Source organism: Pan troglodytes, chromosome 1 (assembly GCF_028858775.2).
Source record: "Pan troglodytes isolate AG18354 chromosome 1, NHGRI_mPanTro3-v2.0_pri, whole genome shotgun sequence".
Taxonomy (NCBI): Eukaryota; Metazoa; Chordata; class Mammalia; order Primates; family Hominidae; genus Pan; species Pan troglodytes.
In genome coordinates, this window is record NC_072398.2 from 65,507,387 (window position 1) to 65,530,013 (window position 22,627).

Consider the following 22,627-nt stretch of genomic DNA (forward strand, 5'->3'; position numbering starts at 1 on the left):
GGAACTTGGGAATGAGGTCATTAAATATAACTAACTATATTTTAAATATAGATATTATGTATTTTTTATTAGTATCAGGTAAATGTCTAAATTATCTATTCTGAATTCTAGTCTCAGAGGTCAGAGACAGTTACAAAGAAGGCGCTTCATATTGTCAAGTCCATTTTTAAAATGATGAGCTCCTTTGGGAAAATGCTTTAGTGTTTCTTTTCATCTAAGATTTCTGTTGGTGATAATCCATTAGTGTCTGCACCCTTATAGTCCACTTTGTCTTTATTTGTATCATTGGATTTTTTTTTTTTTTTTTTTTTTTTTTTTGAGACAGGGTGCCTCACTTTGTTGCCCAGGCTGGAGTGCAGTGGTGCCGTCACAGCTCACGGCAGTCTCCACCTCCTGGGCTCGAGCGATTGACCCACCTCAGTCCCCCAAGTAGCTGGGACCACAGGCATGTGCCACCACATCTGACTAATTTTTAAATTTTTCATAGAGATGGAGTCTCACTATTTTGCCCAGGTTGGTCTTGAACTCCTGGGTTCAAGTGATCCACCTGCCTTGGCCTCCCAAAGTGCTGGGATTACAGGTGTGAGCAACCGCACCTGGGAATTATTGGATTCTTGTGTAGCTTTTCTAGGCCATATATGACTAACAAAAGCAGAAATCAGATGGTATATGTATGGCTCCAGGAATGTTTTGTAGATCCACAGCAGAACTGGAATGACAATACAAGGAATGCACACCATTGTCCCAGACTTCAGCTCCTAAATGTGAGAGCGAAGTGGGGTGCACCATGAGAGCACAGGGTGGGCCTCGAGGTGCCGACGAGGGCAGACAGGAGAGCTGGGCACCACAGGGAGCTAGGGCTCTGTGAGCCGTGGCTCATCTCACACCTCCTCACTGCCTTGCATCATGGCCACGTCTGGACCCTTCTCTCCTCAGGCCTTTACCAGAAGCATTAACCGAGACAAGCACTTGGCAGTGGCTTACTTCCAACGAGGGATGCTCTACTACCAGACAGAGAAGTAAGTGGTTCAATGTTGCACCAACTGGAGGATTTCAAAGAGAAACCCAAGGGGTCTCAGTGTTGTGGGCTTGGTGTTTGAGCAGTACCTTCCCAACCTCTGTTGGGAAATGTGACTGGCCCTTCTGGGGACAGTTATGCAATAAATCAGCAGGTGAGGCAGAAGCTCTCACTGGGGAGGCAAGGCAGGTCTGCCACCAGATTATAAATCAGCTGTGTCATAGGCACAATGAGCCTAGGTAGCCATTATGGGCCTGATACTCAGCTGGTGTGGCACCCCACCAGTGTCCCTGATGGGGTCACCCATGTAGGTCTCCTATGAGGTACTGAGCTGTCACAGAATGGGGATGATCATGAAACTGCATCAAAACCTGGCTTCATCCCAGCAAAATGCATTTCCAAAACCTGGTTTAATCCATTTGAGGAAATATACTTCAGCTGCAAAAATGATAATACAAATTAACATTATATGTATAAGAATAAATTACTACAGATAAGTAAGTAGCATATGTACTTATACAGAAAAAGTTTGCAGTAGATGTTAATTTTTTTCTTTTTCCGAGACAGTTTCACTCTTGTTGCCCAGGCTGGAGTGCAAGGGCGCAATCTCAGTTCACCGCAACCTCCGCCTCCCAGGCTCAAGCGATTCTCCTGCCTCAGCCTCCCGAGTAGCTGGGACTACAGGCATGCGCCACCACACCCAGCTAATTTTGTATTTTTAGTAGAGATGGGGTTTCTCCATGTTGGTCAGGCTGGTCTTGAGCTCCTGACCTCAGGTGATCTGCCCACCTCAGCCCCCCAAAGTGCTGGGATTACAGGCGTGTGCCACCACGCCCAGCCAGATGTTAAATTTAAAAACAGATTTCAAAACAGTTCATATAGCATAGTCCCATTTCTGTATCACAGAATAAAGTCTGGAAGGCCATAGATCAAAATGTTATCAATAATTCTCTCTGGATGGTGGGATTATAGGAAAATCCATTTTCTTCTATCACCCTGTCTGCATTTTTAGGTTTGTTTATAGTCAACATGGAATAATTAGTACAAAGATTAATAAATTCAAAATGAAAGTTAATCTCAATTCCTCCTCCCTCTCATCCTGCACAAATACCTCATAACAAATAACAAAGGAAAAAAATTCTAAGTGATAATTTCAAATGTTTTGGGGCATGGGAAACTGACCCTTTGTAGAAACTGTTCCACCAGTGTGCATCAGTTCTAGGGAAGAGGAGTTTGGCTCAGGCTAATGAAGAATTTTTTTTTTTTTTTTGAGACGGAGTTTCGCCCTGTCACCCAGGCTGGAGTGCAGTGGTGTGATCTCGGCTCACTGCAACCTCTGCCTTCCAGGTTCAAACAATTCTCTTGCCTCAGCCTCCCAAGTAGCTAGGATTACAGGTGCCCGCCACTACGTCCAGCTAATTTTTGTATTTTCAGTAGAGACAGGGTTTCACCATGTTGGCCACGCTGGTCTCGAACTCCTGACCTTGTGATCCACCCACCTCGGCCTCCCAAAGTACTGGGATTACAGGCATGAGTCACTGAGCCCAGCCTAATAAAGAACTTTCTGACAGTGAAAATGGTCTGTGCATGGTGTGGGTGGGGTGAGGGTGAGGCCGGGCGTGGATGGAGCAGCAGGGAGGTTGTAGACGATGTCCAGACATCAGAGAGAGGGCTGGGCTCTGATCCTGTGCCACCCTGAAAGGCTTTGATCCTATGGTTTGGTCAGAAACAGAGCCTGTAAAACCCATGTATGCAGCTGTTGCTAAGGGCAACCACAAGATGCTCAAAGGACTTTAAAGATGTAGATGCAGTTAGTTACCTGAAGAAGTGAAAGTAGAAGTGAAGTCTTTCCTAAAAGAAAAACCACAGACACAATGGCAATCTGGGGAGAAAGAGAGCCTGGGATTGGGAGAAGATATCCAGGCATTTAGCTCTCTCTTCCCCCCATATTTAGTGTGACATATTTATTGTGACTTTATAAAATTTTTTAATTTTAATTTTTTATTTTAATGTTTGTGGGTATGCAGTAGGTGTATATATTTATGGGACACATGAGATATTTTGGTACAGCAGGTGTTTATCTTGACCGACGTCTTGCCTCTAACTGCCTGTCCCCGCTCTTAACATCCTTCTCTTTCTCACTCCCCCTTACCCCATCTCCAGACTATAGAATATGCAGGGAGGCCTAACAACAAATCCTTCAGCCGATCTTAAATCTCAAAACGCAAACTCTAAGGTCATTCCTTAGTGACCTCTAATAGTCTATAAAGAAGAGATACAACTGGCAAAAGAGTGAAGGCTCCCAGAAAGAATTTCCTCCAAAAAATGCCCGTGAGTCCCAGGATCTGGAAGGCTACGGTTTTGAGTGATTAGAAAGATCTTGGAAACTTCTAAAAGTAAGACCCAGGATTCAATTAATCTGTGATTGGTAATATTAATAGTTACACCTGAGAGAAAAATCTACCAAGTTTTATCTGTAATTCAACAATGAGGAAATTATACAAATGAGGCACTAATCTCAACCTCAAGCAGGCCCTCTTGCGCAATTCCCTAGGTGTTGGTATTCCCTTTGAAGTTCTGTTCTTGACCCTTTTCCCTTTTACAACTGCAGCAGTGGTTGTTAAATGGCAAAATGTGTTTCCAGAAATACACTTTCAAGCACACACATTCGTTTACGTACAATTCAGGGGCTATAGATACGAAGTCCGTATGTGAACCTTGAGGATCCATTCCTGGGCAAGGCCACCCTCTCCCATATGGCTGGCCTCCATTTCTCACAGAATCTGTACCTGAGATCCATCCAGGGAATGTCTCTTTCCCTAAACCTCATCAGGTTGACCTCTTAAATATTTCTTAAATCCACCTATTTCTCTCCATCCCCACTAGCACTGCCTTGGTTGAGACCCTCATTTTTCACCAGGACTACAGCAGTCACTTCCAAACTGATTTCCCAGCCACTGCTCTTGTCCCCTCCATTCATATTCCAGAGTGATCTTGTAAAATAAAAAAAAATTAAAAAAAAGCAATCTCTGTGAGAACTTCCAGTGGCTTCCATGACTGCAAGATAAAGGCCAAATTCCCTTGCCTGTTCCTATGTGGTCCAGCTGCTGCCACCCACTCATGCATCCTCCGTGCCTTTGCCCCAGCCATGCCCAACCACTAAGGCAGCGCCTGCTCCCTCTTTTGAGCCTCCTTTTGTAATATGTCTGGCCCGTGACAGATATTTGCTTCCTGTATATATTTGTCTTCTCCACTACTCTACGAATTTCGTAAGAAATCTTTACTTACTCATGCTTGTATTTCAGTATCTAGCATAGTAGTTACTCAATAAATAAGTGTTGGATTAAATAAAAGTGAGCAAAATATAGTCTCCGTTTCAAGGAACTTATAAATTAAAAAGGGGAAACAAGTCAAGAACACCAGTAACTGTAATGCAAGGCAGAAGTGGGTAACTGCTGTGAGAGGTAGTTTTAAGTAAGCGGGATGGGGGCTAGAGAAATTACTTCTTAATGTGTGGGATAGAAATTCCCTCAGATTGGCTGGGCACAGTGGCTCACACCTGTAATCCCAGCACTTTAGGAGGCCAAGGTAGGCGGATCACCTGAGGTCAAGAGTTTGAAACCAGCCTGGCCAACATGGCGAAACCTTGTCTCTACTAAAAATACAAAAAATTAGCAGCACATGGTGGTGGGTGCCTGTAATCCCAGCTACTTGGGACGCTGAGGCAGGAGAATAGCTTGGACCTGGGAGGCAGATGTTGCAGTGAACCGAGATAACACCACTGCACTCCAACCTGGGCAACACAGCAAGATTCTGTCTGAATAAAAAAAAAAAGGAATTCCCTCAGATTACAAAAGGGAATTGTTTAAGGCTGATAATGTTATGGATGGAGGTTTTTCCCCCTCTATTTCCCTCTATTTTCCCCACTTTCATATGTTTTTGTGTTGCTCTTCCGTCATTATAAAGTTCCAACAGAACAAAGTTAGAGCACATTTCTGAAAAGGCAAGCAGAGTCTCAGGGATAACAGCCAAGCTGTCTCGCCTCTCTAGCCCCAGCGTTGTCATCTGAAAGGCACAGGGGCTCGAAGCTGTCTTTCAGATCCTGTGCCTTATGAATCTTAGGGCATGACAATAAGGGTGAGACCCATTCCATGGAGCTGGCTTAAAGAGGCTCCATAGCAAAGCCTTCTTCCTGCTGACTTGGAAACAGGAAAGGGAGTGGGCCCAAACCTCCGTCACAGCAGCCACTGCAGCATCCCAAAGATGTCTGAAGTTTTTTGACTTCTTTCAGCTTGCTGAGATTCCATTGTCCTGGGTGCAGGTGTATGAGCTGTGGACTCTGGGCGCATGGGGCACTGGCAGCATGGGAACAAGCAGGTTACTAAGAAACCTCCCAGGAGTATTACAGAAATGGGGATTATAAACTCTCTCAAGCCTGGAGCTTGTGAAAAGCTATGGCAAGGTTGCTGCTTCAGCTGGTGGATCCCCTGCCTGGGAGGGGAGGGGCTTTGGGTCCAGTGCAGCCAAGGCGCCCCAAGGGGTGTCACTGAAGTGTGGGTGTGAAGAAAGCACCCATGCCCAGCCCAGCAGAGCCCTGCAGGAAGCTGCCAGCACCTTGGCTGCCTCCTGGGGGATGCTTCCAAATGGCCACGAAGAGAACCGCTGAAGAAGGGCTAGAGGGAGGCGGGGGCTGCCGCAGCACGGCCCACTGGCACACAGCGCTGAATGCTATTTTGGGATTCTCATACTGAGATTATTGCGACCCTGTGTAGTGGGAAAAGAGCTGTGTGTCAAAGCGGAACCCCCTTCAGGGCTGCAGCTCTGGGTAAACAAGTGGAGAGGCCGAAAAGAGGCCTGCAGCAGGGAGCGAGGGGGCTGGGAAGCAGGCCGATGCTTTCAGAGACATGTTTAAAAACGACACTTAGTTGGCGAGGCGAGGTGGCTCACGCCTGTAATCCCAGCACTTTGGGAGGCCGAGGCGGGCAGATCACGAGGTCAGGAGATCGAGACCATCCTGGCTAACACGGTGAAACCCTGGCTCTACTAAAAACACAAAAAATTAGCCAGGCGCGGTGGCGGACGCCTGTAGTCCCAGCTACTCGGGAGGCTGAGGCCGGAGAATGGTGTGAACCGGAAGGCGGAGCTTCCAGTGAGCCGAGATCGTGCCACTGCACTCCAGCCAGGGCAACAGAGCGAGACTCTGTCTCAAAAAAAAAAAAAAAAAAAAAAAAAACACTTAGCAAGGATGCCCCTTCCCCGTTTTAAAAATTAATTAGGCTCTGTGCAGTGGCTCACAGTTGCAGTCTTTGTACTTTGGGAGGCTGAGGTGGGAGGATTGCTTGAACCCAGGAGTTCGAGACCAGCCTGAGCAACATAGTGAGACCCCCGTCTCTATAACAAAATTAATAAATAAAATAAGTAATCTTTTTTTTTTTTAGAGAAGGGGTCTCACTATATTGTCCAGGCTGGCCTCAAACTCCTGGGCTCAAGTGATCCTCCTGCCCCAGCCTCTGGCGGAGTAGCTGGAACTGCAGGCTCAAGCCTCAGCCCCTGGCCCCACCCTGTTTTTTTGGTTGTTGGACTTTCTTTCTTTTCTTTCTTTCTTTTTTTTTTTTTGAGTCAGGATTTCATTCTGTCGTCCAGGCTGGAGTGGAGTGGTGCAATCATGTCTTACTGCAGTCTTGACTTCCTGGGCTCAGGTGATTCTCCAACCTCAGCTTCCCGGGTAGCTGGGACTACAGGCACGTACCACTATGCCTGGCTAATTTTTTGTACTTTTAGTAGAGGTGGGGTTTCTCCATATTGCCTAGGCGGGTCCACCCTGTCTTTAAAACAAAGCAAACCCTCTGAATAATTTGTCAGTTCTTTCTCTCTCTCTCCTACCAGGCCCAAATCTGTAGACACTTTTTTTTTTTTTTTTGAGTTGGAGTCTCGCTCTGTCAACCAGGCTGGAGTGCAGTGGCATGATTTTGGCTCATTTCAACCTCCACCTCCTGGGTTCAAGTGATTCTCCTGCCTCACCCTCATGAGTAGCTGGGACTATAGGCACGCACCACCACGCCCGGCTAATTTTTAAATATTTTTAGTAGAGATGGGGTTTCACCATGTTGGCCAGGCTGGTCTCGAACCCCTGACCTCAAGTGATCCGCCTGCCTTGGCCTCCCAAAATGCTGGGATTACCGGTACGAGCCACTGCACCGGGCCTCTGTAGACACCTTGATGGGCTAGGGAATTATTAGGAGGATTTTGCTGGGCTCATGCAATGCCAGATAGACCCAGGTGGTGTCACTTCCCAGCTGAAATCCATCTGCTTAGCCAGCTCAGCAGGGAGGAAGGCACGTTGGTAGGTTAATGCTGACGGCAGTTAAAGTGTGTGCCCTCTGAGACCTTCAGCGAGCTCCCAAACAGGCAATAGAACACAGTGGAAATTGCAGCTGCCAGGAAACAGGAAACCTCTGCTTCTGCCTGTCCTCTTCGCGATGGAAGAGGCTCAGCGGCTCAGTGAATTGAAGCTAGTTACCCCACCTTCTGGCTTAGAAAGAGGAACCTGATTTCTGGCGTACTTCTGGGTACCTTCTTCCTCTTTCCAGGAACCCAGAAAGATGCGTGGAAAAGACATGAAAGGCCCCATTGCTACTTAAAGAATGGCCTGCATGCATTTAGTAGGTTTTACAACCATCTTTATTAACAGGGATAGTAGAGAAAGCCATCCTCCTATTTCAAACCCAAGCTCTCTTCTTTTATTTCCTACATAGCCACTGCTACCACTGTGTGACTTACCTCAACCCTAATGGTGATGGCTTCTCCCCCAGCCACACTGGCACCTGTTCCTTATGACTCTCTTGGCCAACCAGCCCTTGTGCTCAGCTCTAAACTTCCATGAGATCAGAGTTCCAGCTTCTATGCCATGTATTTTTAAAATATCCTGATAATAGCTTATATGGCATGGAGCTTTAAGTAAACATGTAATAAGTGGCTGATGTATGGATTAATTGGTAGAGTGTTAGAGCTAAAGAAAATAAAACAACAAAAACAATAGTAAAAAATTACGGTGTGTGCCAGGCACTGTCTGAAGTACCCAAATGCTTCATCTCCTTTAGTTCTCACAATGAACTTGTGAGGTATATGCTGTTATTATTCTCTTTTTTTTTTTTTTTTTTTTTTGAGACAGAGTCTCACTCTGTCACCCAGGCTGGAGTGCAGTGGCGTGATCTCTGCTCACTGCAAGCTCTGCCTCCCGGGTTCATGCCATTCTCCTGCCTCAGCCTCCCGAGTAGCTGGGACTACAGGCGCCCACCACCATGCCCAGCTAATTTTTATTTTTTTATTTTTAGTACAGATGGGGTTTCACCATTTTAGCCAGGATGGTCTCGATCTCCTGACCTCGTGATCCACCTGCCTCGGTCTCCCAAAGTGCTGGGATTTCAGGCGTGAGCCACTGCGCCCGGCCTTATTATTCTCTTATTCTAAAGATGGGGAAACAGACTTAGGGAAGCTAGGTAACTTGCCGTTTCTCAACAGGTAGTTAAGTGACAGAGCCAAGACTCAAACCAGGTGGTTTTGACTCCAGAAGTGGGATCCATATGCTGGCAAGCTCCCTATATGATACATTCTTTGCATATAATATGTCCCTGTATACAATATGCTGCCATAATATTGGCGTGGAACTTCAGGCCAGGGAAGTGACTTGCTAGGGTCCCCAAGTTAGTGGCAGAGCTGTTGGATCTGGACTCTGGCTCCTGGCCCCTTTACTACATCACACTGCCTCTTGAGGATTCCTGCCAGCCTGTGTCCACATTCCAGGCTTATCTCCAAGAGAAGCCGGGTTGGTAGCTCTGGGTCAGATGGTGGCCTAGGGACTTACAGACTTACAGTCCAGTTGCCCAGGTGTGAGCCACAACCAGGCAGCCAAATTTATTCCTGCCAGGTCAGGGGACTGAGTGGAGTGAGGCTGGCGTAGCTTATGCCTGCTGCTCCCACCCCCTATAGCCCAGCAATGGCTCCCTCCCACCAGGGCCTCTGTGGAGCCCATGGTCAAGGCCTGGGCCAGCATCCTCAGAAGTGTGTGTCCAGGTCCCACCTACATGCCTGTGGGCCCTATTGATGTGGTCAGCTCACATTCTCTGCTACAAGTCCCAGGACAGCAGCCCTGATATACCTCGAGCCAGTCAGCTCCACGCCAATCCAGCAGCACAAGGCAGTGGGAGCAACATTAGAAAAACTATCTGGGGCTGGGCATGGTGGCTCATGCCTGTAATTCCAGAACTTTTGGGAGGCCAAGGCGGGCAGATCAGTCGAGGTCAGGAGTTTGAGACCAGCCTGGCCAACATGGTGAAACCTGGTCTCTACTTAAAATATAAAAAATTAGCCGGGCGTGGTGGCGCTCGCCCGTAGTCCCAGCTCAGTCCCACTCAGGTGGCTGAGGCAGGAGAATCACTTGAACCTGGGAGGTGGAGCTTGCAGCGAGCTGAAATCCCACCACTGCACTCCAGCCTGGGCAATACAGTGAGACCCTGTCTCAAAAAAAAAGAAAAAAAAGGAGGAAATACTATATAGCATAAGTGGTTGTTTTTTTTTCTTTTCCAAAGTGTAGGGAGGAGGCAGAAGTGGCGGGCGGTGAGGAAACAAAGAAGACCACAAAACCAAGCTCTAAGTTGAACTCAAAAGAAGCCACTGGCGAAGGCAGTGGGCAGGAGGGTGATGGTGGCAGCTATAAGAAGGGGCCCCTCCAAGCTGTGCCAGGCTGGCCCTGGCCTGATGGTGGGAGCCAGGAGTGAGCAGTATTCCAAATCAGCTCTGAACACTCTGCAGGGACACAGGCAGGGGGCAGGTGCTGGCTCTGCTTGGAGCTCTCAAGAGAGAATGAGAGCTGCATCGGAAAGCGACAAGTCAGGTTGTCAGAAAGGTGACAGTTGTATGCAGTCAATAGAGAAGAAACTCCCTGTGACTGTCCAAGACGAGGCACTCAGGGTTGCTTTGAGGCACAGCCCTGGGGGGAACACCATTCCCAAGGAGTTGTATAGAATACTTGGACTCAGGGTTGCTGAAAACTAGAACAGGTCAAAAGGAACTGAAAGGCTTCTTGTCCCAGTGAAATAGATGGGGAAGGGAGAAGCAGACTCACATTTTATGCTGCATTTATTTCTCCATCCACTAGACTGCTGTATTTTCTCCCTCTGTCCTGCAGATACGATTTGGCTATCAAAGACCTTAAAGAAGCCTTGATTCAGCTTCGAGGGAACCAGCTGATAGACTATAAGATCCTGGGGCTCCAGTTCAAGCTGTTTGCCTGTGAGGTAAGGAGAACAGGGCCTGGCCTGGGCAGGAGGGGATCATGGCTGGATGGATGGCTGACAGTTCAGATGCACAGTGATCTGTTGACACCTCCAGGAGCTTGGAAAAGCCATTTTGCCTCCTCTGCCTTGAGACTCAGATTTTCCTTGAAGAAAAGACTGAGATGGATTATTTCAGGCTCATCAAGGCATTGTCATCAGTTACCTGGGGTCATACATTTTATTAATGTGAAGCGCAAAGGACCATGCAAAAATGAGCCCCCTGGGCTCTCTGAAGGGAGGCTGGACACGAGTGTGTTGGCTTGTGGAAATATTCATGATAATTTGCATGTTTTGATTGGCACTTCAGATTGACAAGCTATTTGTTCAGCATTTTGCTAGCAAATCCAAAATCATGAGTTCATTGTCCATGCAGGACCTGCCAGAACCTTGCTCAGTTCCCAAGTTTATAGACCACACTCTTTACTATCCATGGTTCTTACCCCATGTACTTGATTGATACCTAAAGAGAGACTGAGGATAATTTGGCATAAATCTGTCCCCTCTTGCTCAAAGAACAGCTCAAGGCACATATTTAGGTAAAGGTTTCTGCAAAACAACTTCTTTTCTCTATTATCAAAAGGGAGAGACATGACTGGCTTTGACTTTGCAGGTTCATTTACTTTTTCCAGTTGGCCCTTCCCACCCCTCCCACTTCCAAATATATACTAGCAGTTTTGAAAACCAAAATTCCTGTAAATGTCAAAGACCTTTCTTTAGAAAAATCACTGACAAAAGTCCCCTTGCTTTAGTTTCTCAGGCACAAGAAGTCAAGTGTTCCCAGGGTCGCTCAGGGCTAATAATAGAGTCTGTAGCCGCCCTCGGCCCCTGGGGACATATGGCCCCATCCCAACCCTGCAGCAGGCTAGCAACTAACTTCACGTCTCACAGTCTGAGAAGATGGGGCTTTGCAGTTGGAATTGGCTGCCATTCGACCAGCTTCTCAAGTAAGGTTTCTCAGCTGTAGCTCTGTTAATATGTTGGACCAGACAATCTTGTATTGTGGCAGAGGCGAGAGAGGGGTTGTGGTGCATCCTGCGCATCGTGGGAACTTTGACAGCATCTCTAGCTTTTAGATGCTACTAGCACTGCCACCACCACTCCCCACCCAATGTGACAACCTAAAATCCCTCCAGACATTGCTAATAAGCCAATGACAGCCACTTATACAGATTAGAAAGTTGGGGGACAAGTGGCTCTAGAAAAAGGATTATGTCACAGCGGCATCAAAGTACAGTTCCATGGAAGGAATGTTTCCCCTGGAGTTGGGGTTAAAATGGCCCTGAGAGGACAGAAAATACTGGCTGAGTGGCCCTCTCTGCAAGTAAAGCTGAACTTTTCAGGGTCTAAGGCCCTCTTTGTCACATGGGACCTTCCAGTCATTTCCCTACTTATAATCCTTCTCTTCCTGATGTGGTATGACCCTGGCTTCTGAGAATCACATCATTATTTTTGAAGAGTGTCAAGGTTTTTCTCATCATTAGTTCATAAAAACTGATTGTAGAGAAATGTCTTAAGAGAAGGTGGCTGAGAACCAAATAGGAAATTTTAAATGATCTGAGTTCTTTCTTTCTGCACACAAGGTCAGGAGTGGGCTGGAGAAGCCAACGAATTCAGAAGGCAGTAGCTCATTGAATCTCAGAAATAGGACTGAAAGGAGTCCAGATTTCCACTTCCGGGGTTGATCCTGGCCCCCACCATTCAGCACCAGCCACTAATGCCACAGAAACATCAATCCTTCCACCTGTCTGAGTTTGGCAAGTTCACGTCGTTGTTGGCAGGAGGCCTCAGTTCTTCGCCACATGAACTTCTCTCTAGGGCTGCCTAAGTCTTGTCATGACATGGCAGCTGGCGTCTCTGAGAGCAAGTGACCCAAGAGCAAGACAGTGTCAATGTCTTTTATAATCTAGCCTCAAATGCCACACCCCCTAATTTCCATAATATCCTATTTAAAAAATTTATTTCAGTCAGGCCATTTTTTAGATCTTGGTAATGCATCCAAACGATTATTTGATTCTGTGTGTAAATTGTGAAGCACAATAGTAAAATAAACACTCAAGAACCACAGCCCAACTCAAGACCTGGAAAAGTATGACACTGTTGCATTTACCATTCCCTCCCCACCTGAGGTGAAGGTGCCCCTGGCTTCTGTGCTAACCTCTGTCTTCTGGGTTCAAGCAATTCTCCTGCTTCAGCCTCCAAGTAGCTGAGATTACAGGTGCCTGCCACCATGCCCAGCTAATTTTTGTATTTTTAGTAGAGACAGGGTTTCTCCATGTTGGCCAGGCTGATCTCAAACTCCTGACCTCAAGTGATTCACCCGCCTTGGCCTCCCAAAGTGCTGGGATTACAGGCGTGAGCCACTGCGCCTGGCCTGTGTTGCTACATTAGTCTTGTTACTCACATGGTCTGGGCCAGGTTCTGCTGGTGCTGGTACAGGAGGTTGCATCTTGATCCATCTTCCGGCTCTGTACCTGTCCAGTGTTTCAGCCTAGGTACAGTGGCAGGAGGTGGACTGGAAGACCACACACCTGTATTTTATTCCCAACCCTGTGTCTGCCTCTAGAAGGGGCCTTGAGCAAGTCACTCTTTTACTAAAGCAACTCATACTAAAACAACACAACAATTCTTCTTCCTTTTTTTAACCTGGTTTGAACACACTGTATACAATAATTCTTGTCCCTTCCTGACCTATTTCGTTGTTGGAAGAGTACAAATGATGTTGCATTTACGCATTCCATGGTGTTTTCTTAACACCATGTTTGTGTTTGACATAACTCAATAGCAAGACTAATTGCACTATATTTTAGATATTCCCAGGAGAGCTGAGAAAGGGAGAAAGGCTACCAGGCAACATTCTCAGAGTATACGTGTGAGCCTTTCCCTGGCACCTTGATTTGGAGTAGTCTCAAGTTTTATGTTGCGGTCTGTACTTTTCTAGGTGTTATATAACATTGCTTTCATGTATGCCAAGAAGGAGGAATGGAAAAAAGCTGAAGAACAGTTAGCATTGGCCACGAGCATGAAGTCTGAGCCCAGACATTCCAAAATCGACAAGGCGATGGAGTGTGTCTGGGTAAGCGTATTGGTGATGCAGGTGTTGAGAGGATGTCACTGGATTCTCATTTGTCTCAGAGGACATGCCATTGAGAAGCCATAAAAGTGGTGCTTTTACTTTCTGTGAGTCTGGGTAACACTGATCTTAGGGTATAGTTCCACTTAAGATCTTGAATCTGTGCTGAGAAGCTGAGTCCTAGAGTATGGGATGGCAGAGCCCCGGCATCACACCACCCTTGGAGTGGGGCTCCTTGGCAATGCAGGAGAACAGGATATTGGATGCTAGAGCAGTGCTGCACAGACTCTAAGCACTGAGAGGGCAGAGTCCATGTCTGCTTGATCACCACTGAGTCCTCACAGCCTGGCACAGTGCTAGGCACATAACAGCTCTCAGCAAAAATGTTTTGTTTTGTTTTGAGATGGAGTCTCGCTCTGTTGCCCAGCCTGGAGTGCAGTGGCGTGATCTCAGCTCACTGCAGCCTCTGCCTCCTGGGTTCAAGCAATTCTGCTGCCTCAGCCGCCCAAGTAGCTGGGATTACAGGTGCATGCCACCATGCCTGGCTAATTTTTGTATTTTTAATAGAGACGGGGTTTTGCCATGTTGGCCAGGCAGGTCTCGAACTGCTGACCTCAGGTGATCTGCCCTCCTTGGCCTCCCAAAGTGCAGGGATTACAGGCATGAGCCACCGCACCTGCCTAAAATATGTTTTGATTTTGTGAATGAGTGATAAAAACTATTTATCGTTCAAGCATATTTGTGAATAAGGCTAGCTTTAAATCTGATTTTTAAAACACAGGGAAGAGGACTCAAGTCAGTCTTTATATGTCTATCCTCATCAGCAAACACACATCCAAGGGAGCACTGTCATGAGCCTTGCTTGATCCCGGGCCAGCCTTGTCGTGGTGGTGCCCTCTACACCATGAGAGAACCCCATGGACAGCACACAGAGTGGGAGAGGAGCAGTTCCTCTGGGAAAAGAGGGTGCTGAATAGCAACAAATAGCAGCAATGTCCACGTGGCCTCGCAGCAGAAGGTGGTATTGAAACCAAGGGTTCCTACCTTAACACCCTAGAGGAATGACAACACTCATTTGGAAAAGGGCTTCTATGTGGTTATCTCAATGAATTCTTGCATCTATTCACTGAGGGAGGCAGGACAAGCATTGTCACCCCCATTTTCACATAAGGAAATGCTACGTTTTCTGTGTTACAGAAGCAGAAGCTATATGAGCCAGTGGTGATCCCTGTGGGCAGGCTGTTTCGACCAAATGAGAGACAAGTGGCTCAGCTGGCCAAGAAGGATTACCTAGGCAAGGCGACGGTAGGTGGGATTGCTCGGCTTCCCCTGAGTCTCCTGTGGCCCGGGCCATGTGGAGCAAGGTGGGAGGGACTCTTGAGAAGAGGGTAGCCTCCTTGTGGCTCTGTCCCTGGGATGGCAATGAGAGACTTGTTTATAGGACAGAGGTTTGGCTGAAAGATAGGCAACCATGTCTAGTTTATTTTCTCCAAGCTGCTCCCATTTCTCCCTTCCAGCTCGACCCTGGGTGAGAGCCACAGGGTTACTCACAGGATGCTGAGTCTTAGGGACTGAGCCAATGGAGGGAAAACACAGCCATGAGGAGCTCACTAAATGTGAAGAGAGGGCCAGGCAGGGTAGCTCATGCCTGTAATCCCAGTGCTTTGGAAGGCTGAAGTGGGAGGATCACTTGAGGCCAGGAGTTTGAGACCAGCCTAGCTAGTGGAGAGGCTGAGGTGAGAGGATCACTTGAGCCCAGGAGTTCAAGGCTACAGTGAGCTATGATTGCACCACTGTACTCTAGCCTGGGCAACAGATTGAGACTCTGTTTCTAAAAAATAAAAATAAATATGAAGAGAACATGTTAGGGAAAGAGATCAGCATGGGATCCTCTTGGATTAATGCTCCTTGTAGTTCACGTTTTAGTGGGCTGAGGAGTCTTTCCCCACTTCCACAGCCCTATGTTTAGACTATGTCTTAAATTGGACTTCTTCTAAATCCAGTTCTTGGCTGTGCATGGTGACTCATGCCTGTAATCCCAGCACTTTGGGAGGCTGAGGCAGGTGGATCACGAGGTCAGGAGTTCAAGACCAGGCTGGCCAACATGGTGAAACCCCATCTCTACTAAAAATACAAAATTAGCCGGGTGCTGCGGTGCATGCCTGTAATCCCAGCTACCTGGGAGGCTGAGGCAGGAGAATCGCTTGAATCCGGGTGGTGGAGGTTGCAGTGAGCTGAGATCACGCCATTGCACTCCAGCCTGGGCAACAAGAATGAAACTCCATCTCAAAATAGTAATAATAATAATAAATCCAAGTCTTAAATTCTTTCAGACATGGTCTGAAGTGAGTCAGCAGTGCCCTTCCAAAACCACATTTGACTTGACACATTCATAGGGCTAAAGTTGCCCAGTGGTCGGGTAGCTGGGTCTAGCATAGCAGCAGAGGTCAAGAAAGCCTGGGTGAGTGGAAGCCCTCCAAATATCTATCAACTGATGAATGAGTAATCAAAATGTGATATATCCATGCAACAGAATACTACGCAGCCATAAAAAGGAATGGAGTATGATTCATGATACAACATGGATGGACCTTGAAAACATTATGCTATGTGAAGGAAGCCAGACATGAAAGGCCACATGTTGTACAATTCCGTTTATAGGAAATATCTGGTGCAGCCTCTAAGCACTGAGAGAGCAGAGACCATGTCTGCTTGATCTCCACTGAGTCCTCACAGCCTGGCACAGTGCTAGACACATAACAGCTCTCAGCAAAAATGTTTTGATTATATGAATGAATGATGAAAATTATCTATAGTTTAAGCATATTTGTGAATAAAGCTAGCTTTAAATCTGATTTTTAAAACTCAGAGAAGAGGGCTCAAGTCAGTCACAGAAAGCAAACTGGTTGTTGCCAGTTTAGGGGAAAGGGGAGTGTGGACACACTGCTTAATGGGTACAGCATTTTCTTCTGAGGTGATGAAAATATTTTGGAATTAGAGAGAGGCAGTAGTTGCACAGCATTGTGAATGTGATAAATGCCACTGAATCATTCACTTTAAAATGATTAATTTGGGCTGGGCGTGGTGGCTCATGCCTATAATCCCAGCACTTTTGGGAGGCTGAGATGGGTAGATCACCTGAGGTCAGAAGTTTCAGACCAGCCTGGCCAACATGGTGAAAACCTGTCTCTACTGAAAATACAAAAATTAGCCGGGCATGGTGGTGGGTGCCTGTAATATCAGCTACTCGGGAGGCTGAGGCAGGAGAATCACTTGAACCTGGAAGGCAGAGGTTGCAGTGAGCTGAGATCACGCCACTGCACTCCAGTCTGGGTAACAGAGCGTGACTCCGTCTCAAAAAAAAAAAAAAAAAAAAGATAATTTGATGTTATACAAATTGCACCTCAATAAAAACATTTCTTTTTTAAGAGAGAAGAAAGCAAGCCTGTGTTAGCAGGGGTGGGGTGAATGCTTGTTTCTTCAGTTGCTGAAATCCTAATCCAGAGGCTCAGGAATCTAATCCTTAGTTACTGTCCATGTCTGAAACCAGGCTCACATAAGAACAGGTCTAGGGCATGAGCAAAGAGGGAGACCCAGAAGAATGGAAACAGTGCTGGCAGAGCCTCACACCCTCCTGTCCTTGATTTTAGGTCGTGGCATCTGTGGTGGATCAAGACAGTTTCTCTGGGTTTGCCCCTCTGCAACCACAGGTAAGGCAGTCCTGACCTTCTCCATGGACCTAGGTCTCGAGAGCTTTCTCTGAAGCATTCAATTCGAGAGACTGTGTGTGCTGAGTTGCCTTATTGTAAGGGCTCCTTCAAGTGGCCCTCAGTGCAGCTGAGGGATCTGCCTACCCTCTCTCAGTCCTGGTTTCCATGGCTGGTGAGGAAATAAGGCAGTGTCAGGCTTCACCCCAAGTCCTCTGAAGCTAACTCTCCTGCTTCCCCACAAATGCCGGTCTTCACATCTCTAAAGAGATCTGCTGATCCTCTCTCTGAAGCCTCAACTATTCTCTCAGGAAGCTGAAACACAAGCTATGGAAGGCTTATTAACAAAGCCTCTTCTTGAGTACAGGGGCAAGTGGGGAACCCTGTGGGGCCTGGGCCTGAGGTTTGGGCTCTCCTGGCTCTACCCATCTGCTCATGTGCAGGGGTTTCCTTCGGGAACACAGGCAGAGCACTGAGAGTGAACCCTTTTTCTGCCCAAGCTGGGCTTGGAGAGGTGGGCTCAGATGAACTGGATGATAGTGGATCTAGAAATGCAGACAGAGCTTCCTTGTGAAGGAAAGAGGGGAAAACACATTAAGGAAAATACGAACTCTGTGGCAATGAACCTGTGATGGGCAAGAGTGTTGGTCAGCACTAGCAGAGGGCGGTTTTCTGAGCGGGGGCAGGTATGTTCCAGATCTAGATTCCTTGATCTCTTTCTTCACAATAAAGCTGATGAAAGCCTTGCTGAAGTCCCTTGAGCTTCAGTTCAGCCAGAGGCCATGAGGGGAACGCAGCCCAGGTAACTGGATTCCATGGTATTCAGTGTAGAACAGGGGAGGAGATTCTTGCCCAGTCAGTGGATCCTGTGTCAATTTTAAATACTCAGAAGTGGCCAGGTGCAGTGGCTCACGCCTATAATCCCGCCATTTTGGGAGGCTGAGGTGAGCAGATCACTTGAGGCCAGGAGTTCCAGACCAGCCTGGCCAACATGGTGAAACCCCCGTCCCTACTAAAAATACAAAAATTAGCAGGGTGTAGTGGCACATGCCTGTAATTCCAGTAACATGGGAGGCTGAGGCAGGAGAATCACTTCAATGAGGGAGGCAGAGGTTGCAGTGAGCCAAGATCGTGCCACTGCACTCCAGCCTGGGCGACAGAGTGAAACTCCATCTCAAAAAAAAAATTTTTTTTAATTAATTTAAAAATACTCAGAAGTGTCATGTGACATAGTAGTCATTAATTACAGAACAGAGCTTTTGGAAACTGTCCTGGGAAAAGGACAGAGCTCAAGGTCAAAGCATTCTTGTGACACCATGTTGCTGTGTGACTGCTAACCTCCAGAAACTAGCTCTGGCTCAAAATGAATTGCTGTGCTAATGAAACCTGCACCTGGGGAGCTGGTAGGAGGTGTTATTTCCCAGTGTTTAGTCAGGGTGACTGTGCCCTCTTCCTAGACAGTGTTCTTATCAGTCAGAAATGCATTATTTGATTTTCTGGTCTGGAAGAATGCTCAAATTACCATTAGCCGTTTGTTGTCTCTCCCCTGCTTTCCCTCATTGCCTTTTCCGTTTTCACTTCTCCTGAATGTTCAATAGGCAGCTGAGCCTCCACCCAGACCGAAAACCCCAGAGATCTTCAGGTAAGTTAGATTCAAATCCATACACAGAATATCCAAGCGCCAAGCCTGAGCTGATGGCAAGAAAGGGAGGGAAGAAGATGAAGGTGGGTCAGGGTCTTAATCTTGTTGACTTTTCTAGAATGTCAGGCTTCTTCTAGAATGTCAGGCTAGAAAGGAATGCCTAGAAGAATGTCTTCTAGAATGTCAGGCTAGAAAGGAATGATATGATGGGGATGGGAGTCTTGACTGTGGTGGGGCTGGCCATCAGGGCCTGGCTGCAGCTACGTGGTGTCCCATTGGCCCTCTGTCCACGTGCACAGCCACCCACATGGCAAGGGGTTGTTGCTGAGCGGCAGTGGTGTCCTGTGGAACATAGCTACCCTGGGGACCAGGATGCTGACCTCAGGTTGGAGATCGGTTTCGCATTGGCTGCAGTCCCCTCTGACGGGGGCAGGCCAGAGCTCTCTGGAGTCAGGAATCTAGAATGATGTCCTTTTTCCTGTGTGGGTGTTTTCCACTCCCTATCGGCACATGCTTTCTGAAGAAGTAAAGAGGAAGGACTCAAGAAAAGGAAGTCCTTCTTCTGTAAGATGAAAAACAAAGGGTGACATAACCTACAGCTTTCTTAAGAATTCTCTCGAAGCGATGAAGCAAGCCTGGTCCTCCCACCCAAAAAGGAGGTTTTAAAAAGTGATTGGCCAGGCGTGGTGGCTCATGCCTGTAATCACAGCACTTTGGGAGACTGAGGCGGGCGGATCACTTGAGATCAGGAGTTCAAGACCAGCCAGGCCAATGTGGCAAAACCCCATGTCTACTAAAAATACAAAAATTAGCTAAGCGTGGTGACTGACATGTGCCTGTAATCCCAGCTACTTGGGAGGCTGAGGCAGGAGACTCACTTGCACTCAGGAGGTGGAGGTTGCAGTGAACCAAGATCACGTCACTGCACTCCAGCCTGGGCAACAGACCAAGATTCCGTCTCAAAAAAAAAAAGTGACAAAAGTACCAAAGCAACTACAAAAATGAGGGGGCTGGATGAGCTCATTCCTAAGCTCCCTGTCAGCTGGAAGGGCCTGTATTCCCTACAGGAGTAGGCACGATGTCTGGAAACAAGGATGGGCCGAGGGGAAAGTAACAGAGTGGGGAGTAAAGGGAGGGAAGCCTGCAACCTGAACACCAGCCTCTCAGTCACACGTTCCAAAGTGATGCCAATCAGAGCCTCAAAGCCTAAAAGCGTGAAGTCAGACTTAAGGGAACCAACACTGCACCACAGCAGCTGGGCAGCCTCAGAGCCCTCTATGTGCATCCCTCACGCTCCCTGTCACTTACCCTGCTCACGGTCTCTCTATCCTGGCCCAACACTGGTTCTAGGTGGTTTCTCCTTCCTTCTCTCCCACCAATCTTTCTGGCCCAGCTGGCTCTCACCTGACTTCTGCTTTGTGCTGTTCCCCTGACCACAGTCACCTGATCCACCCCACCCCAGCCCAGCCTTGGGAGCTGGCCAAGATGACACAGCCAGGGACCTTCCTCCTCAGAGCAGAAGGGAGGGCAAGGATTGTAAGTCCTCACTATCTAGTGTTGTGGGGTTTTTGCTTTTATTCTTGCCCCTCTGCATATATGGTTATGAGCAGGTGTACACCAGTTTCTTACTGAGACCTCTTGGGAGCCCAGGCAGGCTCAGTGTCACCTCGGCAGTAGCAGTTAGATGTGGAGTTAGAGCCAGGCTGGAGCCAAGTCCCTGGCTCCAAGTTCAGTGTGTTTGTGCCATGGCATCATGGGCGGGGATGGGGGCTGAATCTTGTGTCTATCCTCTGCAGGGCTCTGGAAGGGGAGGCTCACCGTGTGCTATTTGGGTTTGTGCCTGAGACACAAGAAGAGCTCCAGGTCATGCCAGGGAACATTGTCTTTGTCTTGAAGAAGGGCAATGATAACTGGGCCACGGTCATGTTCAACGGGCAGGTATGCAGAGGATCAGGGGCTGGTGCGATGGGCATGGGATCCTGGCAGCAAATGCAGTCTCTGTGGAGCAGTATCTGCTGCCTTCTTTGCAGACCAGCCAAGTTATTTTGTCTGTTCGTCATCCCTTCCCCAGGACTCTGGGCTGTTCTGTGGTGTGGGTACTGATGAGCACATCTTTATTTTTTTCTTTCTGATTCTGTGGTGCTGCACTGCAGAAGGGGCTTGTTCCCTGCAACTACCTTGAACCAGTTGAGCTGCGGATCCACCCTCAGCAGCAGCCCCAGGTAATGTGATGCCAAGGCCTGACCCATTTCCTCTCACCCTTTAGAGATCTCTCCCTGGAGGGGAGAAAAGCAGTGTAAAAGCGGTGTTGTCAGGACCCCTGGAGAAAGATTCACTAGTCTTGAGCCCGCCTTGAGATGGCACCAGCTACTCAGAGCTGAACCTGGGAATGAGGGGAAAAAAGCCCAGATGTGCTAAGTTGGAGGCATCTGTAGGTCCCATTGGGCCCACCCACCTCTGTGACTCTTCCTGGTCAGAAGTGACTTGGGAAGCAAAGCCTACAGTATATGAGCGGGTTAGGTCTTCCCAGGTGTGTCCGCTTCACGTGGAAGAATAGTCAATGTGTTGGCTGGTACAATGCCATTAGAAAGAAAATGAGGCCAGGTGCAGTTGCTCATGGCTGTAATCCTAGCACTTTGGAAGGCTGAGGTGAGAGGGTCACTTGAACTCAGGAGTTCGAGACCAGCCTGGGCAAAGAGAGATGCCACCTCTATACAAATAAAAATAATAAAATGAGATCTGCCTTAGAGCTTTGAATCAGAGTGGGCCTTGCCAGCCACTGCTTCTAAACTGCTGCTACTCCCTCCCTCACACTTCAAAAGTCTGTCCTTCTGCCAGGCCTAGAGAGCTGTCTTTGTCAGATCTGAGCATCCCTGTAAGTGACTCAATGGCAGTGGAGCCTGTCTGTCTCTAGACTGTGCAACCAGTTGTATATGAGCTCAGCCCTCCCTGGTCAGTCACCATATCCGAATGCTTTGAAAAGCTTCAAATGCCTTGCAAATGAGAAGTGGAATTTTTCCTTTCTCAATGCCCTCTGCAGTGGAGACAAGAGCTCAGTCCTGCCCCATGGCCAGTGGATTTCCAATATGGCTGAAAGAGTTGCTAAAGCAGCAAGGGCGTTTTAGCGGGTTAGGATTCTTCTTTCTACTGTGATTTTCATTTTCATCAGGCCAACCCTGCCTCCTCTTTTGGCCAACATTTCCTTCGTCTTCCCCAAATGTCACTACCATTCCAACTTTTAGGACGTTATCTGCATGTGGCTCCTTTACATGGGGTCTCTGTAGGGGCGTTTCCCCACACCCACCCCTGCCTGGGAACTTTGAATGAAGGTTCTGACTGTCGCTCCCTGTTGCCTTCAGGAGGAAAGCTCTCCGGAGTCCGACATCCCAGCTCCTCCTAGTTCCAAAGCCCCTGGAAGACCCCAGTTGTCACCAGGTGAGTGGTCCTGGAGCCACAGCCTAGGTCTGGGTGCAGCAGCATGCCAGGCTGCTTCCTGAGTTCCTCTCCCTGCCTTCCAGGAAATTCTGGTTTCTTCTTCTCCCAACATGTCACTCAGCTAATGACCACGCAGCCCCAGAATCCTCCTTTCCTGCACCACCCACCCCAAACATGAAATCAGTGCCCTCTCTCCCTGCCTTCTGCAGAACACTCACGGGGCTTGGGTGAATGCAGCTGGTTCCTGAGTGACTCACGTAGTCACCAAACCCCTTGATCATTAGGTACGGAAACCATGTCTCAGGAAGAAAAGGTGAAGTAACTATACATGCTTATCTCTGAGGGGCATGGAGTGGCTGTTTTCAAATGTCTGAGGCACTGTATCTGGAAAAGAAATTGCTCTGTGGAGCCCTGAGGATG

The 22,627-nt window shown here is 47.9% G+C and overlaps 1 protein-coding gene across 3 annotated transcripts in view; it reads left to right on the forward strand.

Annotated features, from left to right (window-relative positions):
* Positions 1-22,627, forward strand: part of NCF2 (neutrophil cytosolic factor 2) — a 36,979-nt gene that overhangs the window by 4,605 nt on the left and 9,747 nt on the right. For all 3 annotated transcript variants that reach the window (XM_054656620.2, XM_016933934.3, XM_016933950.3), the window contains exons 3-11: positions 937-1,019; positions 10,206-10,314; positions 13,292-13,426; positions 14,621-14,728; positions 17,074-17,133; positions 18,729-18,772; positions 20,569-20,710; positions 20,926-20,994; positions 22,132-22,207. In XM_054656620.2, the coding sequence (XP_054512595.1) occupies positions 937-1,019; positions 10,206-10,314; positions 13,292-13,426; positions 14,621-14,728; positions 17,074-17,133; positions 18,729-18,772; positions 20,569-20,710; positions 20,926-20,994; positions 22,132-22,207 (826 nt within the window). The remainder of the gene's footprint in view (positions 1-936; positions 1,020-10,205; positions 10,315-13,291; positions 13,427-14,620; positions 14,729-17,073; positions 17,134-18,728; positions 18,773-20,568; positions 20,711-20,925; positions 20,995-22,131; positions 22,208-22,627) is intronic.